Here is an 18,093-nt window from a genome sequence, read left to right on the forward strand (position 1 = left end):
CCACGACTACATAAATCATGCACAACTACCATACCACTATGAGGCACCAAGGAAATTACCCTCGACAACTGGCATCGGCCTTGGGGACTTCGTGTCATCAAATCGAACCCTATGGAGAAGTGGATCCAGAGGAAGCAGCGGACTCGTGAGAATTGTTGCTAACTTCACAACAGTGGCTCCCATGCTCGAGCCAACTAAGGCGTGTTCTGATAACTTATCGACTTGGAGATTGAGGAATCAAGAGACAACTCTCCCAGATCATCGTGCGGCGACCACTTGTGGGTGGTTGGGCTTGCTACAAGTCGAGGAGGGAAGCCATGGTCGTTCTTACCCAAGCCTCTACTCCCTCTTACCCAAGCCTCTACTCCCTGATCAAAGTGGTCCAAGGTGCATATTCTCTTCGACGAAACTGATTGCCCGATGAGCTATCGCCTCTCAAGTCGCTACCCTTTGGTCGTATCACCAATGATCGACATAGCTCGAGTTCACCGCGTCTTGATCGGCGGCGGGAGTTCCCTAAGCATTATCATGATAAGGGACCTCGAGCAGATGCAGGTCTTGCAATCAGAGATCAAATCAACGTCGTGATCATTCCATAGACTTAGGCCAACCCGGCAGGTGGTGCTCCCGGACATCTTCAGTGAAGGGGACAATTATCACAAAGAGTACGGTGCTCCTTTCAAGTAATTGACTTCAAGATTCCTTACAAAGCATGGCTCACTAAGTGTTTAGGCGTTTCAAGCTACGCCCACATGGTAGTAAAGATCGCAGGACCAAAAGGTATCATCATCATTCACGGCTCCCTCGAGCATATGGTATAATGCGACAAAGCTTCAAGTTGGGACAAACTCAATGGGATTGCTGATAACGCCAAACCTAATGTCTGAACTCACGCATGGGTCATGCCGACCTCATTGACGAGTTAACCCCATCTCGCTAGAAGCCCAAGCTCTCAGTCCTTCCTCAAGACGAAGTCAAGGAGACAATCTTACGTGATGATGACCCTATTGCGAGTAGCTAAGGTGAGAACTCAAGCTTGTCACCTTCCTTCGGGACAACGCAGACATCTTCACCTGGCTACCCGCCCATATGCCTGGAATTCCCAGGGAGGTGGCCGAGCACAGGCTTGGCATTGACAAATCCAACAAACTAATCAAGTAGAAGCTACGGCATTTTAACCTCGAACAACAGAAGGTGATACTTTGAGAAATCAAGAAGCTGCGGAAGGCGAACTTCATCGAGCCAGTCCTATAGCCCACCTGGCTATCCAATCCGGTGTTAGCACCGAAGAAGAGTGGGGAACTTCGACTGTGCGTCGACAAAACACGTCTAAATAAAGCCTACCCACCGAAGAAGAATGGGGAACTTCGACTGTGCGTCGACAACACCCGCCTAAATAAAGCCTACCCTGAGGATTCATTCCTACTACTCCCTCTATCCATCTATATAGGGCCTAATGCGTTTTTCAAGGCTAACTTGACCACGTGTTACAGCAATAATATATGACATGCAAGTTACACAAAGCATACCGTCAAGTTCGTACGTGAAAGGATGATACAGTTTTCGCATTATACATCTCATATACTACTAATCTTATCAATAGTCAAAGGCAATATTGGCAAACTCATTAGGCCTTACATACATGGATTGAGTACCCTAGATAGACCCGATCGTCGACTCCACATCAAGCTGCAAGTACCTGTGCTTCCTGGATGCTTACTCCCTCTGCCACCAGATCCACATGAGAGAAAAGGATGTGCCCCACACCAACATTATCACGCCCTTTGGCACATTTTGCTATAAAAATGCGACCTTTGGGTAGAAGAACGATGGTTGCACATAGCAACACGCCATGTAGAAAACCTTCTACACCCAGATAGGTGAGAAAACGTGGAAGCTTATATTGACAACCTGGTCATCAAATCGAAGATCAAGGCAATCCTCGATATGCCATCACCAACCAACCTCAAGCAGGTTCAGAAGCTCATGGGATTGATGGTTGCCCTAATTCGTTTTATCTCCCCACCAGGCGACAATCTCCCTTTCATCAAGCTGCTACGCAACACAATGGTGTTATGTCAACCACATGTTAGAGTTCTTTTCTTTTTGCGAATCTTGTACGTTTCATTTCATTGGAAAGGAAGGGTTTTGAGTTACAGTCCTACTAGGAGGCAATTACAAAGCCAAAATATGAAATCAGTGGATGTCCAAGGTCTGGGCGATGACAGCTCCAGATAGATTTTTTGCTTCCCATCTTTCCTGGTCCAATTTGTTGTTTCCCCAACCTCGCAGCTCGATTCCCTCTACCACGACGAGGGTTTCCTCCGACCATAGCGCGTGCTAGTTCACCCCTCAGCAAGCCGCCCCAACTCTTTGTCCAATTCGAGTCGATGTTGAGTCGCTGCCTCTACGCCTACGTCGGGCCACTCCATCCAGCATGGATGTCGCTACGACTGCATCTGCACCCATCGTATTGACACGCTATCTCCATGCGTGTCGCATACTGCCATCGTCACCCTGGCTCTGCGGACCGTCCGCGCTTGCAACCACCCAGCAAAAGCCAGCCGCTGGTGCCTCGCGCCGAGCGCTCCCTCTGTCGAGCCTTCTTCCATCTCTGCGGGCACTGTCGCCCCGAGTTGCCTTCCCCAACAACCGTCATCCTAGTGCCCGCCGCCTGCTTTCCTACCTAAGCACCCACCTGCAAGATGCCACCGAGCTGGTTCAACACTAGAGTTCATGCCAGTTCCACAGTAGGAAAACACACCAACACATGCATGCCTTGTAGGCAATTCCACTGTCTTGATCATTCGCGACTTGGGGGCTCGACCTCCTTGGTCCCTTCCCCGTTGCTCCTGGTGGGTGGGTTCAATTCCTGATTATGGCCATCAACACATTCACAAAGTAGATCGAGCCCCTAACCAACATCATCGCAACAAAAAAGCCTTTGTCCCAAGCAAGTTGGCAGAGAAATGTACATAATGCAACGTCTTTATATGATTTGGCATCCCCAGTAGGATAATCGCTGACAATGGCTCCTAGTTCACCAGCTAGAGGTTTTTGGGATTCTGCAAGGACTATGGGACAAAAGTGTGCTTCGCATCCGTGGCACGTCCCTAGAGCATGGCTAGGTCGAGCACGCCAAGAACATATTACTACACAGGCTATCAATCGCGAGGAACCAAAAGGTTGCCCGGCCTTGGTAAAACTTGGGTGAGTGCGCTACCTACAATGCTTTGGGAGGCATGCATGCAACAAAGTCACGCCGTTGGTCAAAAGCCTTTCTTCCTCCTCTATGGGTCCAAATTTATGATCCCTTACGAGCTGAAGCTACAATTCCCTCGAGTTGCACGTTTTAATGAAAATAAAAAATGCAACACCACTTGGATGAGTCGAAGTACTTGAGGAGCATCGAGATATCGCCTTCACACATGCAACCAAGTATCAGCAAGATCTACGTAGTTGTCCAGAAGACCAGAACGTCACATGAGGAAGCGGATTATGGGGGTAGGGGTTCTCGCCCTACGAATATTCAGTCAACTGTAAGTCCTCCCCCATTTCCTCGATGAAATCAACAACGCAGCACAACAACGTTCCACAAACATAGCACGATCTCAAGGGTCATTTACACAAACTGGGTTGCGCCTTTTACCTCCAGCCTCCATAATCAAGTCCAAGAGCAAGCAGACCTTAGATGCCGAAGGCCCCGACTTGTGAGTCGAACCTCTAGTGTCTTGGCTTTGTGCTCTGAAGTCCGAGCCACACCCCGTGTCATGCTAGCATCCACTGCCGCCAATTCTTTCCTCTTCCCAATCTCAATGAATTCGTCCTTGGCCTTCTGAATGTGAAACTTAGGCCCCAATCGGGTTCTGGTGATTAATGACAAGGAAATTAAGAGGACTAATGCTTTATCAAGTCTACTTCAGGAATGGACTAAGTATCCTCCATTTTGATGAGCGCAAACATCATTGGTGGCCCCTTGCTTTCCGTGCTATCAAGGGTTGGTTCTTCAAGCTCATAGTTTGCAATTTATAGATTTTTAGTGGATCCAAGATCCACATTGAGTTCAAGGACAACCGCACTATCAAGAGGGCACATGAAAAATAACTAGGGATGCACTCTATCTCAAGATCCACAACCAAATCCCCAAGTTTTGCACTGCTTCCACTCAATTCCTCAAGTTCTCCACTTTCTCGGTACTTCTGAGTATTCCGTACCTGGTACTACTGACCCTGTGAGCATCGAGTGAGCCTGTCAAATGAACCCTGTTCTACAAGTGTTTGTCGAAACCGCCTCCATTTTTCTCCGTTACCATCGAGCTTTGATCCTGCCAAGAGAATCTCTCTTAGCTCCGATAACCCGGGGCCTAACCTTTTTCAACACTTCCAAGCACCTCTCAGTTTGTATAGGTCCAATACTCCCGAGCAAATGTTATACGACACCTCCGAGCTGAGAGATTGTCGTTTTTGCACCATTTCATTCTAAGGCTTGCTCTTTTTCTCCTTTTCTTCAGTACTTCAGAGCAAGTTTCTCCTTCACGCTGAGATGAGCTTCTTTGTGTTTGGTACCTCCAAGCTTTTTGTTTCCAGCACCTCTAGGTATTTGGACTTCTAAGATCATGGATGCAAGGTGCTTAATTATTTTTCTTGAGTAACATTGCTTATTTCAATAGCAAGGATGCCAAATTAATCATCTATGTTCTATAAATAAGCACCGGTGCTAGGAAAAACTGGTTCTCTTTTGTACATGGCCTAAGAGGCTTACTAGGCAGCCCAGTACCTCCAAGCTCCAGGTACATATAGGAATGTTCGTTTTCCTACCTAACAGTTCAAATTTTGAACGGGTCCACTACTACGAAGAATACCATGTGGTACTTCCAGGGTGATTGTCTTTTACTGTTCAACGGTTAGATTTCTGCTTTTTCTATAAATAGACCCCACACCCCTTGAGTGGGTGAGCACTTTGTGAGCATTTCCGAGAATAAAGCTTCTCGGCTGCTGAGCCGGAGTATAGTTATTACTGGAAGTACAAAAGGCAGGACAAAAACAATGTGTGCATCTCCGGTGTCAAGCTGTTCCTTGTTGCCGCCCTTGTGTCCACCTTCCTCTTCCTCTTTTCCTTGCAATGCTTTCCCGAGGAAAGATGGGAGAAGAAAAGCAGTGTTGGACTCTGTCTCCTTCCCTTCCCCTCCCTCTCGCTCCCTCTCAAACAAAAAAATATATCCAATAACTGAAATTTAAGAATTGGTTCATACCTGCTGCAATATAATGGGACCACCTTGCCAAGAATAAAGCTTCTCGGCTTTCATTATGTCTACAATTTTTGTCACGAAAGTCTGCATTTCAGCCTGTTGAAACATTTATACGGCTTAGTGGTTAAGGAGTGCTTGAGGATGCCCCTCCCACTAAAATCAGTGTTGTAACTGTACATCGTTTCTACACATATAAGTGCAGGAATCATGTGACTTTATGCAGCATGAAACTCTTATAAGATGGAAAATTTATGATCTGAAGAAAGCCATGGATCAAACAGTGAAATGTTTTTTTTTACCTTGTATGGCTCATTGTCAGTACGAAATTCTATGCCAGGGATATCACGTAACCAAACTGGGAAACCACTGCACAAATGCATGACAAAAGGATAGATTAATAAACATCATGAATAATACTAAGTATTTTTTTTCTCAAACACGCAGGAGAGCTGCTAAATAGGGTAAACGTAATAAAAAATAATTGTGCAAAACTGTAACCATGCAATTACTAAGATAATGTTTATTATTACAGAAACTACTGACGTTATGTTTAATGTAGAGGGAGAGAAAACTCAAACGACAATCTACCATCAAAAGCTCAATTGCACAAGGAAGAAGAAAATTTGTAACTCTGAAATATAATAACTGGGGCCTCTAAAGTACATAAGTGTAGCTCGTAACGTGTTTAAATTAGCTGCATTTATGAGTGCAACAGTGAAGTTTGATTGCTTTGATAAGTGGCAGTTATGAGATAAAAATAAGGAGGTATACCAATTATAGAGCACCTCCTATAATTAACCATTTCCTTTTTGTGTGTGGGTGATGATTAGCCTTTTCCAGTGCCACTGTATATTAGTAGAAATAAATTATTTGATTTGATGAACTCTTGACATACACCAACTGTGGTGTTCCCTTACGACAGTAGAACTACATTTTTGTTCACAAACACCTCTTCCTCTACGTTTCCAGAGCTTCACCAGCTTCCCTTTTTTAATGAAGGAGGGCAAAATATGTCATCCTCCTAAAATGTAGGACATGTGAAGTGTCATCCAAATGCTATGGAAATCATGCGTATTCGGCCCATTTAACATCCAATGGTTACTTACTGAGGTAGATAAGGTAAACGTTCTCAGACATAGTGATTGACTTAAGCCTATACAGACAAGCTAGAAAGGATTATGTTAGTTGTAAAATGATGCGTATGTGCATGAAGACAACAAACACATGTCCGTGTATACCAATAATCAAAAATAGAGCAAGAAAAAAAATTATAACACAACTGAAAACTCTAGTAATTAGTACGGATGTGATCAAGATATTTCAAAAGTCCACTGTCAAGATATAAACAGACCCGAAATTCCATTCAGCACAAGCATATGGGCCGATACGAAGGAGAAAAAATAGGCCTTCAGCAGCAACCAGCTTCACAAATCTCACAAGATCAAATCTGTCTTCAAAGTAATACTGGGAAAAATGGAAGATGCATAAGTTCATATTCAAGGACAAAATATGTACAACTGAAGTAAACAAGTAGGCAACTACATTACCTGACCTTTGGCTGGTTCATGCCCATTCCAAAAGACATATGTCTCAATTACATCTGCACCACCTTCCTTGCACTTTGCAATTATACTAGGCCACATCTAGCACAATTTGCAAGAATTTAGTTAGAGCTACAAGCAATACAAACACCGTATTCCTGGGCAAACAAAGAACAATGCACAGCAATTAATTTCATGCAGCACCCAGCTATTTGAAGCACAAGAAAACTACCAAAATCTGATGTCCATACTAAAAGTGATAATGAAACTCAGTCTCACACGGACGCCTCAAGAAGAGCCAGTGTGAAAATCTCTTGACACCCTCACGCACACCAGTGTCAGTTACAGTTCCTTTTTTTTTTTTTTTTGCGGGGGAAGTTACAGTTCCATCTGACTCGCTAACCGCAAACGAGCTTCGAAGGAAGTTCATGGAGGAGCTATCCATGGTTATCCACGGTGCTATGAGGAAAAAATACTCAGGTTTTCAGTCTATCCTAGTTTAACTTCTTTTTATTATGGGAAAAACACCAATTCTGTTCGTCTCTGCTCAATTGCAGCAGCCCCGACCACCACGGATCAAACCACACAAATCCCACATTTCCGCCGCCCCAACTCGAGCCTGATCAGGCATGAGTAAGCTCTTTGGCGGGGCGGCCTACGATATTGCGGCATTGAGGTAATGGAATAAACTCGCTCCGATAAGAGGGGGAAAACTACAAGGGGTTCCGCCCGATGCCAACAACTCCACCAGACGCTGCATTTTTTTCCGGTGGCACCAGACGCTGCCCTTGCACAAGCCGCGGACGGGATCCTCACCTCGGGTGTGGCGCGGGGGTAGTGTACTCCCGCTGAGACGAGCATCCTCCGCTGCCCGCCGATGCGCACTGCGCGATGGTCGTAGCTCACGTTGAACGGCTCGAAGTAGGGGCCATCCGACTCCGTCCCCCTCCCCACCACCTGGCTCAGCTCCCCGGCCGCTGATGCTGAGACGGTGAAGTAACCGACGACGAGGAGGAGGAGGAGGGGGAGCAAGGGGGGCCCAAATCGCGAGGGCGGCGGCGAGGCGGCCATGGCCAGAAGCAGAGTAGAAGCACAGGGGTACGGAGATAGTACTCACTCCTGGCTTATAGGGCTCAAAAGTTTGTTTTTCCGTCTTATAAATGAGCCCTGGGAACGAACCCGACTCATTACATTCCATTCGGTGACACCAACCAAACACAAAGTCTCAATTCTACTACTACCATCATATATTCGGATTTCAAGGTGTATTCAATCATTACATGTAAGAGCATCTTCAGCCGCACCACCAGAACGGCTTCCCCAGACGCTTTTTTCGCGCCGGCGCCGAAAAAACGGCCTAGTCGCGTCCCCGGAAACTCGATTTTCGCCGGCCTGGGCCGAAATCAGCGTCGGCGGACTCAGGCCGAACCCGGCGCGCTGGGGCGCCGAGGCGAGTGGTTTTGACGCGAAGCAACCGCGGGCCCGCCGAGTCAGCGAGACGGGCGCTTCGTCGCCCTCATCGCCTCGGTTCCCGCGGGAATCAATGCCAAGGCTGTCGCGCTGCCGCCGCCGGTCAGCCTTGCCATTGATTCCTCACGGGACGGCGCGGCGTCGCCTCCCCTCCCGCCACGCGTACATACGGGCGCGGCTATATAAGCCGACGCCCTCCCTCGCCTCAGGCCACACCAGCCCTCACCGCCGAGCCCTCTCCCTCTCCCTCTGCCGTGCACTGCCGCCTCCGAGCCCTCCCTCCCCTGATTTCTTTTTTTAGTTATATTTGTTATGTAAACGCGTCGCGAACATGTAATATATGCCAAAATTTGCCGAAATTTAGCCGTGTTTAACCGAACTTCGCTGAACGTTTTTTCTTTTGGAAAAATTAGACGCGCCTGGGGGCGGCCCTGGGGACGGCGACTGGGGGGCAACTCGCCCCCAAGCCGTTTTTTTGCGCCGGCTCGCCCTCAGGCGGCGATTTTAGACGCCCTTGGGGGGCCAACAGCTGGAGATGCTCTAAGGATGAAGAAAAAATTCACCAATGCATGTAAAAGTTCTTGGTCATTAAGTGGTCATGCATGCATGCGGTGTAAGTAATGCATTGATATACATAAATTTTTAAGAAAAATAAGAGTATTAATTAGTACTTTTGTAAACTACGGAATTAATTCCACCATTCATCATCTACCTTGGTTGAAGAGATTTTCAAATTAAGCCCTATAAACCAGAAAGGGGGGAGTATAACAGAGGCGAGCGGCGGATGAAGCGAGGTTTTCTTATTTTATTAATTTATTTTGGATAATTTTGTTTTAGGGGAAGCTCTGACTAGGACAATGGATGCAAACAGAAACAACGGGAAACTTCACAAGATCAATCGGTAAATTTGCAATTTGGAGAGCATGAAACAAGATCCTAAATCTCAGGCCCAAGACAATTTGCAGTCCGCAAGCTACATCGAACGAACAAAATAACCTCACGCAAAATAAAGAAATTCTTGTCCCCTATGGCTCTTTTAACCATTGGTATTGAAAACCATGAGAACGGGATGACTGTCAAGGATCAAAAGTAAGGAATCGGACTCATATTCATCATGATCTTTTTTCATTGTTCGTATCCTTTTGAACCGGTCTCTTGCTTTTCCTACTGGCAGACAAATCAAATTTACCGATCAGGATTATATAACATCTATGCAAATATGATTGCCAAACATTTGTACCATGTAGACACAAAACGAATAGCCACCCAATCATGATGAGTTTTGCAAACTTTGAGCCTCAAAGGTTTACACTAAAAATTGCGACATCATTTGAGTACTCACTTGTGGCAAGGGCACCTACAAGGAAGAATCGGAATTGCTAGGAGCTGATATGCTTCTGGAAAAGAAAATGCATTTGGTTTAACCTGGACGCCTTGAGAAAAACTCATATATAAAAAGTTATTTTCTGCTATGTACACCTACCCAATAGAGATTGCTAATGTATAAGAAGTGCAACACTATTTACTTATAGAAATGAAACAAACTTATATCTAAAAGAATCACCTGGTGTGGTATCATGAACTATGTGAAAACCTATAAGTAACAAGTATCAATATATTGATAAAAGCAAACAACTTTATCTTGGAAACAAAACAAAACAAAACAAGGTCGGCGAGGAGTTGCAAATTTACTCTGAATTTCTCAATAATACTCTTATGATGCAGGTAATCTGTTTTTGAACCTTGATTCATAAATCTAATTGCAAGCATATGTCTATTAAGTAAACTGTAGTATGACCAACACCAAACTTTTTTTATGTTGCAACTTATGAGACAACTCCGCCTCCGCCTCCGCCTACGCCTCCTAGCTGCGCCTCTTAGCCGCGCCGGTGGCCACTCCGGCCCCGGCGGCCACCACCTAGCCTCCACCAGTGGTCACTCCGGCCCCGGTGCCCACATCAATTCTCTGCCTCATCGTCACTCGCTCAAGTCCGATCTCCATCTCCGTGATGGCTCTCTCTGACCTTAAGTTTGAGCAAGGTTTGGCCTTTGAAGCCTACATCTGGAAGCAATTTGGGGTTCCAATCAATCATTTCGACGGGGGAAAACTCAAGGAATTCTTCCTGGTGGCACAGGCGACTCGTTCTAAACTTCGTATCAACTCTGATTCGATCAGTCTCATGCTCCAATCTTGCTTTGGGGGTCATGCTTCTCGTTTCAAAGTTTCGTACTTTCAAAATTGGTCGTTCAAATTCAGCGCTTCCTCAAAAAAGTGTGGGTTTTGCCATCATCAAAGGGGGAAATTGCGTCAATGATCTCTTTAGTTTGGGGGTTTTCCTTTGGGGCAATGGTGGACCAGATTCCCGCAAAGAGTTCAGGCTGTACCAGCAAGAACTTGACCAGGAATGGACTGTGGTCAATCGTTCTGGTGATCGTCGGTCTTATTCCGAAGCTGTTCAAACCCCAAGAATCTTTAATGGAAATAATTCCACCATTCGTTCTCCGGTTGGATCTCCGGTCAGATCTCCGCCTGGATCGCCGATCAGATCCGGTGCTAATCGATCCCTTTCAGTTTCCCAGCGCCTGGCTCAATCAGTGGCACCATCACACCAGGTATTAACTGCGCCCAATAATGTGGCGATCGGAGGGGCGGGATCCACGGGTTTTCAAAATTCTGGGCCGGCCCATGCTGCTAGGGAGCCCAGCACTCTTTTCTGTATTCGCTGCCTTGATGTGGACCACCTTCGACCCGGTTGCAAGAATAAAATCCGCTGTAGAGGATGCCGTTGCCTGGGCCATATCAAAGAGAATTGCAGATTTGGAGGTGCGAATTCCGAGCCGACGCCTCGCATTCAACCGCCTCTACTACAGCAGCCACATTTGGCTACTGACCGTGACTCGCGTCAATCGACGCATTTAACCCTACCTGTCAGAGAGGGCATCATCCTCCCTGTTCAGTCAAATCAAGCCATTACCGCCGGTGCCCACTCGCATTCCCACCACTCTCCTCCTTCTTTACAGCAACCAGCTCGCTCTTCGAGGGTTTCGGCGGACGTGGCGACTCTGCTCTCGCTGGCAATGGCGTCGTTCCCCTTCGACCCTACGCCATTCCTCCCTGAGGGTTTCCATGCGATTGAGGTGGAAGGAAGGCCGGCGTGCCATCGCATGCTCCATGGCAACCTTGTGCCAGCCAATGAAGATCTTGCCATTGCAACAATCATCCCCATGCCCCAAGGAGAAGTAAGTTTTCTTAACGTCCGTGAGATCCTCCTTGAGTTTCTGCAATCCAAGCGCATTGGGGTCTTGGAGGTGACGAAGTGTCCCTTTGGACAAGCTTTTGTGAGGGTTCGCAGTGCGGCTGACAGAGATTTTCTAGTTAATAGAGGGACGCATGCGTATGGTGACATTCATATTGTCTTTCAAAGGCACAATGAGGGGCTGAATTGGAAGAACTTTAATCTAAATCGTGATGTCTGGCTCATGGTTGTCGGTTTCCCTGCTGATTTAAGGAGTTTTCATGAGCTGTCTAATGCCACTGCAAGTTTCGGACAGTTGATGGTGTGGGACAGATACAAATCAAGTGATGTTGCGGTAGCACTGAAAGTGAAAGTTGATGCACTCAAAGATGTCCCGGCTAGTCTTGTGGTCTCTGGGGCCAAGAATTTCAGTGGCCAATCTTGGACTTGCCCTGTTGTGATTGTCGACGACAACCCTATTGGAGTTCCACCACTTGATGAAGACCCAGTTCCTACAGATGGCAACCCCCACCCAAGGCCACCACAACAGTTCCACCATCCCAATCAGAACAATCTTATGGTTGGGCTGTTGCCTTTCACCTCCTGCAACCTGAGCAACAGATTCTACCTGTAATTGAGGAAGTTCCAGCTCACAATGATGAAGATGAAGGCTGGGGTCATTGGGCTATGCCACAACAACATCTTCCTGTTGATGTGAAAATTCAAGCTGGTGAGTTTCTGGCTCTAGATGACTTAATGGGGCCTCTTGAAGTTCAGGTTGTGCAGCCTGAAGATGATCACAGTGGTCTCACTCTTTCCTTGGGTCTGCCAAGTGCAAATGTCAGTTCTGCTGAGTCTGCTATTGGTGCACCAGGCATTCCAGATTTGGATGAGCTTCTGGCACCCCTTGTTCTACCCGAAGTCCAACCAGTTATACCTGTGGCACATATAGCTTTGGATCTTAATCAACCCATTGAACAGCTACCCCTGGAGGACTTTGCAATTCCTCAAATTTATCTGCTTGCTGATGACAATCTTCCTCTGCCTCCAAGAGACATGCCAGTTCTAGAGCCACTCTTGCAACATATGCTGCTGCCAATAGATGTTGCTGCTGCCACCAATTATGCTGCAGATGAGATTGGGGCTTCTGCTGCTGCCCCTCCTACTGTTGCAGCTGAAGTTGCAGTTGCACCTGTGACCACTGAAGATTTGGCTGACGCTGCTCCCAAACCTGCTACTCCAACACAGATACCAGGCATGGAACCCAGCACTATGGCTCGAGTCCCTTTGGCCAATATGGATGATGCTGATCCTAAGCAGCTTGTTCCTCACAATCCAAATGCAGAAATCAATCAAAATGTAGAGATTTCCAGTTCCTCAGCAGGTAACAGTTTAGAGGCCCCTCCTGGATTCCCTTACCCTATTTTCAATGCAAGCTTTGCTGGCAAGGACATTCAGTTACTGTCATCTGCATCCTCGGGTCAGGATGAGGAGTTCCTCTCCAAAGAAGGGTTGGAGCTTTGGAAGGCTCGCTTTGCTCCTATGGACTCAACAGATAAAGTTACTCAGGTACCTATTGAGTGGTGTAAATTCATCATTTTTGCCTTAATGTCTGTGGATAACTTTGACTGGGCAAAATCTTTACTTGCATCTCAATTATGGACTTATATCATTGAAGGTTCTGTCAGTAATCAAACTCTACCATTTGTAATTCCTGAAAAGTGTCAAAGTGAGCAGATTCTTTGTTGTAAGAATTTAGTTGAGGAGCCAGAAGTTTCTTCTAATGTTGCTTCTACTCCCCAGGCTCTGCACAGGAGCAGCACCCCTCCTCTGCCACCTGCCAGTACCTCTCTTGCTCACACACAAAGGAAGAGGAAGGATAAAGCTCCTACGGTGGAAACTGAGGTAAGAAGGAGCTTCAGACTGAAAGCTTTAAACAATGGTTTCAGGAGGAAGTCATGCTCAGATAATGCTTTCCCTATTCTACTGATCCTCCTGCCATTACCACTAAGATAGTAAAGAACCTGGCTGTTTCCTTTTGCAAGGCTGCTGCAAAGGACTGTTCTGAGGAGATGTTGCACCAGCCCAAGAAGAAGAAGGAGGCTAAGGTTGCTGCCAAAGGAACCTCCAAGAAGGCTGTTTTCAAGCCTTAAGCTAGCTTTCTGAAGAAAACATGTTAGCATCAAGAAGTTTTAGATCTGGGGATATGTTGCACTTTTGGAATGGACTTTTAATGCTGCTTATGAGAGACTATGCTTTTGTAATGACTCTGAATTCTGAAATGAGAGACAGTTGCATTATTATTTATCTATGTGCTGAATGGACCTGGTGTATTGTGCAAAGCTATGGTATCTTGTTCTGTTATGTTGAAAGATTGCTTGTTATCTTGCATGCTTGGTGTTCCTTACAAGGTTCCTTGAGAGAAACAGTACTAGTTGCAGTCCACACTTTATTTGAACATGAATCGAGACTGGAATATTCTCAATTGGAATATCAGAGGTATTAATGACAGTAACAAATGGCTTTCACTTCGAAACAAGATTGCTGAGGCTAATGCAGATATAGTTTGCCTGCAAGAAACAAAGAAAGAGCACTTTGACTTTAGATACATCAAAAACTTCTGCCCCAACAGGATCAATTGTTTTGATTTTCTACCCTCTATGGGTGCTTCTGGTGGTCTTCTCATTGCCTGGAATGGCAGCATTTTTGAGAGGGAAACTTTGTTTCAAAATGAATTTTCTCTCTCAATCAGGTTTACATCTAAGCTCTCTGGTGAGTCCTGGATTCTCACCAATATTTATGGCCCTTGCCAAGGTGCAGTCAGTGAAGAATTTCTCAATTGGTTCAGCAACATCCAAAAGCCTGATGAGACAAAGTGGATGATTTTGGGTGATTTCAACTATATTAGGTACCCACACAATAGAAGCAGGGCTGGGGGTAACTTCTCAGATATGTTAAAATTCAATGATGCCATCAATAGCCTGGCACTGGTTGAAATCCCACTAAAAGGGAGGAGTTTTACCTGGAGCAACATGCAGCAAGCACCTTTGCTGGAAAAATTAGACTGGGTGTTCACTTCTGAATCCTGGACATCTCACTTTCCTAATACTCTGGTTCTTCCTCTATCAAAGCCTGTCTCAGATCACATACCATGTCAGGTGCAAATTGGAACTCATATTCCCAAGTCTAAAATCCTCAGGTTTGAAAATTATTGGCTGCAAATTGAGGGTTTCAAAGATATTGTAAGGCAAAATTGGGAGCAGGCCATCCATATCCAAGACAATGCAAAGAGAATTACTGCCAAATTCAAAAGACTAAGGACATCTCTCAAAATCTGGGCCAAGTCAATTTCTCAACTCAGTATCTCTATCAAATCCACTAATGAGGTAATTCTGTTTCTAGATACAATTGAAGATTATGGAACTCTCACTTTGCAAGAATGGAATGGAAGAGAATTTCTTAAGCAGCATCTTCACACACTTTTGGAGAGATAAAAGATTTATTGGCAGTAGAGAGCCACAATTAGATGGGTCAAGTTTGGAGAGGCTAATTCAAAATATTTCCAGGCCAAAGCCACCATCAAGTACAGGGTTAATCACATTGCCAGCTTACAGGATGAATTGGGTAATACTCACAGAGAACACAATGCCAAAGCCAATATTCTCTTCAATGCTTTCAAAAAGAGATTAAATACATTTGTGTCCACCTTCAACCCTCTAAATTTGGGCTCTTTACTACATAGAGATGTGGATTTATCTATGTTGGAAATCCCTTTTCCACAGGAGGAAATTGATTCTGTTGTCAAAAATCTGCCTAATGATAAGGCTCCAGGACCAGATGGCTTCAACACAAATTTCATCAAGCATTGTTGGGATATTCTGGCACCTGACTTCTATGCTTTAATTGAGGACTTCTATCATGGAAGGATCAGCTTGCAGAGCATCAACTCCTCTTTTATTACTCTCATTCCTAAGAAAGATGCTCCAGCCACACCCAATGATTTTAGGCCAATCTCATTGCTCAACTGCTCAATAAAGATCATCGCTAAGCTTAAGGCAAATAGACTCCAAGAGGTCATTCTGAAACTAGTGCACACTAATCAATATGGATTCTTAAAGGCTAGGTCCATCCAAGATTGTCTTGTCTGGTCTTATGAATTCATTCATCAATGCAAAATGTCTGGCAAGGAGATTATTGTTTTTAAACTGGATTTTGAGAAGGCCTTTGATCTCATTGAACATCAGTCCATTAGAGATGTTCCCATTGCAAGAGGATTTGGCAGTAGATGGCTTATGTGGATTGATATGCTATTTTCATCTGGATACTCTGTTGTTTTATTAAATGGGGTCCCTAGCAAACAGTTTCTATGCAATAGAGGAGTAAGGCAGGGAGATCCTCTCTCTCCGTTACTCTTTGTGGTTGCTGTAGATCTCCTGCAATCTAGTCTGAATGAGGCCATGCATAACAATTTGATATCAAGACCACTTGAACAGCACCATTGTCCTGATTTCCCTGTCATTCAATATGCTGATGACACAGTTCTAATTATGCCAGCTTCTGCATTGCAAATGGAACAACTTAAGAACCTCATTCTCCATTTTACAGTCTTTACAGGGCTCAGAGTTAACTTTGATAAATCAGCCATGGTGCCTATCAACACTGAGAATGAGGTTATTCAAGCTTTAGCTGCCAGATTGGGTTGCTCTATAGGTTCCTTCCCTTCACTTATCTTGGATTACCTTTGTCACTTTACAAGCCTAAGATGGAAGATTTCTCACCTGTCATCAAGAGGATTGACAGCAGACTGTCAGGTTGCTCAACACTCCTATCTTATGGGGACAAGCTTACACTCATCAAATCTGTCTTCATGCATCTGCCTATTTTCTTCATGTGTACCCTTGATCTACCTAAAGGCATATCTGAGCAAATCAACAAAGCTTTAAAGCACTGCTTCTGGAGGAAATATGGATTGGAAGGTAGAGGCCCTGCACTCATTGCCTGGGATAAAGTTTGCTTGCCCAAAGATCAAGGAGGATTGGGAGTTCTCAACATTGACATCCATAACAAATGCCTTCTCATGAAACATCTGCATAAGTTCCTACATAAAGAGAATCTTCCTTGGGTACACCTTATTTGGGATTCTTACTACCCAGATGGAGTGATTACCAACAGGAATGTAGGTTCATTCTGGTGGAAAAGTATCTTCAAGCTGCTCCCTGAATTCAAGACTGTGGCTACATGGAGGCTAGGCACAGGAGACACTATTGGTTTTTGGACTGATAACTGGGGGCATGGCATTGCAGAACATAAATTCCCAAAGCTTTACTCCTTTGCCATCAAAGACAATTTGAGCATTCAGGAATTTTTGCAGCAGGCAAACATAACAGACAATTTCTTTCTACCACTTTCTGCTCAAGCACACAACCAATTCACAGAACTTCAGAGCATCATTGAGTCTACACATATTTCAAATCATGGTGATAAATGGACCTATCCATGGGGAACATCTTACTCCTCGATCAAGATGTATAAAGTGTTGCAAAGGGACAACAAGCTGCACCTCTTTTTCAAAAACTATGGAAGAATGCAACCATGCTTTGATACAAGATATTTTTCTGGCTCCTACTGCATGACAGGGTCAACACCAGGAACATGCTCCAAAGACGATCCTTCCACCTACCAACCTATAATTGTGCTCTTTGTCAAATGATCACGGAGGAAACATCTCTTCATATTTTTTGGGACTGTGATTTTGCCTTCAATTGTTGGCAGTCTCTCCTGGGACACAGACGCAGATGATTTTCCATCTTTGATGAGGTCTCTTTGGCCATGCAGAACTTGCCTAATGCATTTTACATGGAAATTATGATCATGGGATGTTGGAACATCTGGATTCAAAGGAATGACAAAATTTTCAAGGCAAAACCAGCCACAGTCCAAGGTTGGAAAGCTTCACTCAAGACTGATCTTCAGCTCCTATTACACAGGCTGAAAACTAAATTCAGAGATCAATTTTCAAGCTGGATTGAGCACCATTTAACATAATAATGCTAGCTTCAGGATTCAACAAAACAAGAGTGGGTTGAACCTTTTTGGGTTTCACTTTGTACATATTGTAAACTATTTATTTTAATGAAATACCCGTAGAATGATTGTTCTATGGTTTCGGTTCAAAAAAAACTTTTTTTATGTAACCTGACGATGGAGCAACACGCCTGAAAAGAGCCGCTGGATGGCGGCCATCTTCCTAGCGTGCCACGGCCTCCGTCTTGCCGCCGCCATAGTCTTCGAAGGCAGCACAACCACCACGGCACCATGCACCTCCTCTTGGCCGGCGGATCGATCCAATTCAGTCCCCAGCTTGTGCTATCGCGGCCTGCGGTTGGGAAGAAATTCAGGCTTGAGGAGAAGGACATCGACGATAGCAGAACGACACCGAGGTGACAAGGCGGCGGCTGGTGGTTTACTGGATTTCTCCGCCGCATCGGCCGTCGAAAGGGGAGGAGAAAGGGGATGAAGGGAATACATACGGGGAGATGAGAATATGGGAGCTTCGTGATTTGTTTTGCTGGAAAAGAGACGTCAGGGAGGAAAATCC

The 18,093-nt window shown here is 45.3% G+C and overlaps 1 protein-coding gene across 1 annotated transcript in view; it reads right to left on the minus strand.

The window, feature by feature from the left end:
• LOC119308429 (beta-galactosidase 15-like) overlaps window positions 1-7,902 on the minus strand; it is a 34,080-nt gene extending 26,178 nt beyond the window's left edge. Inside the window, exons 1-5 of the mRNA XM_037584556.1 lie at window positions 7,606-7,902; window positions 6,796-6,891; window positions 6,600-6,712; window positions 5,548-5,614; window positions 5,252-5,344 (exon numbers count right to left, since the gene is read on the minus strand). Of these exons, the coding sequence (XP_037440453.1) occupies window positions 5,252-5,344; window positions 5,548-5,614; window positions 6,600-6,712; window positions 6,796-6,891; window positions 7,606-7,860 (624 nt within the window). The 5' untranslated portion in view covers window positions 7,861-7,902. The remainder of the gene's footprint in view (window positions 1-5,251; window positions 5,345-5,547; window positions 5,615-6,599; window positions 6,713-6,795; window positions 6,892-7,605) is intronic.
• Between the last annotated feature and the right edge of the window lie 10,191 nt (window positions 7,903-18,093).

This window comes from Triticum dicoccoides, chromosome 5B (assembly GCF_002162155.2).
Source record: "Triticum dicoccoides isolate Atlit2015 ecotype Zavitan chromosome 5B, WEW_v2.0, whole genome shotgun sequence".
Taxonomy (NCBI): Eukaryota; Viridiplantae; Streptophyta; class Magnoliopsida; order Poales; family Poaceae; genus Triticum; species Triticum dicoccoides.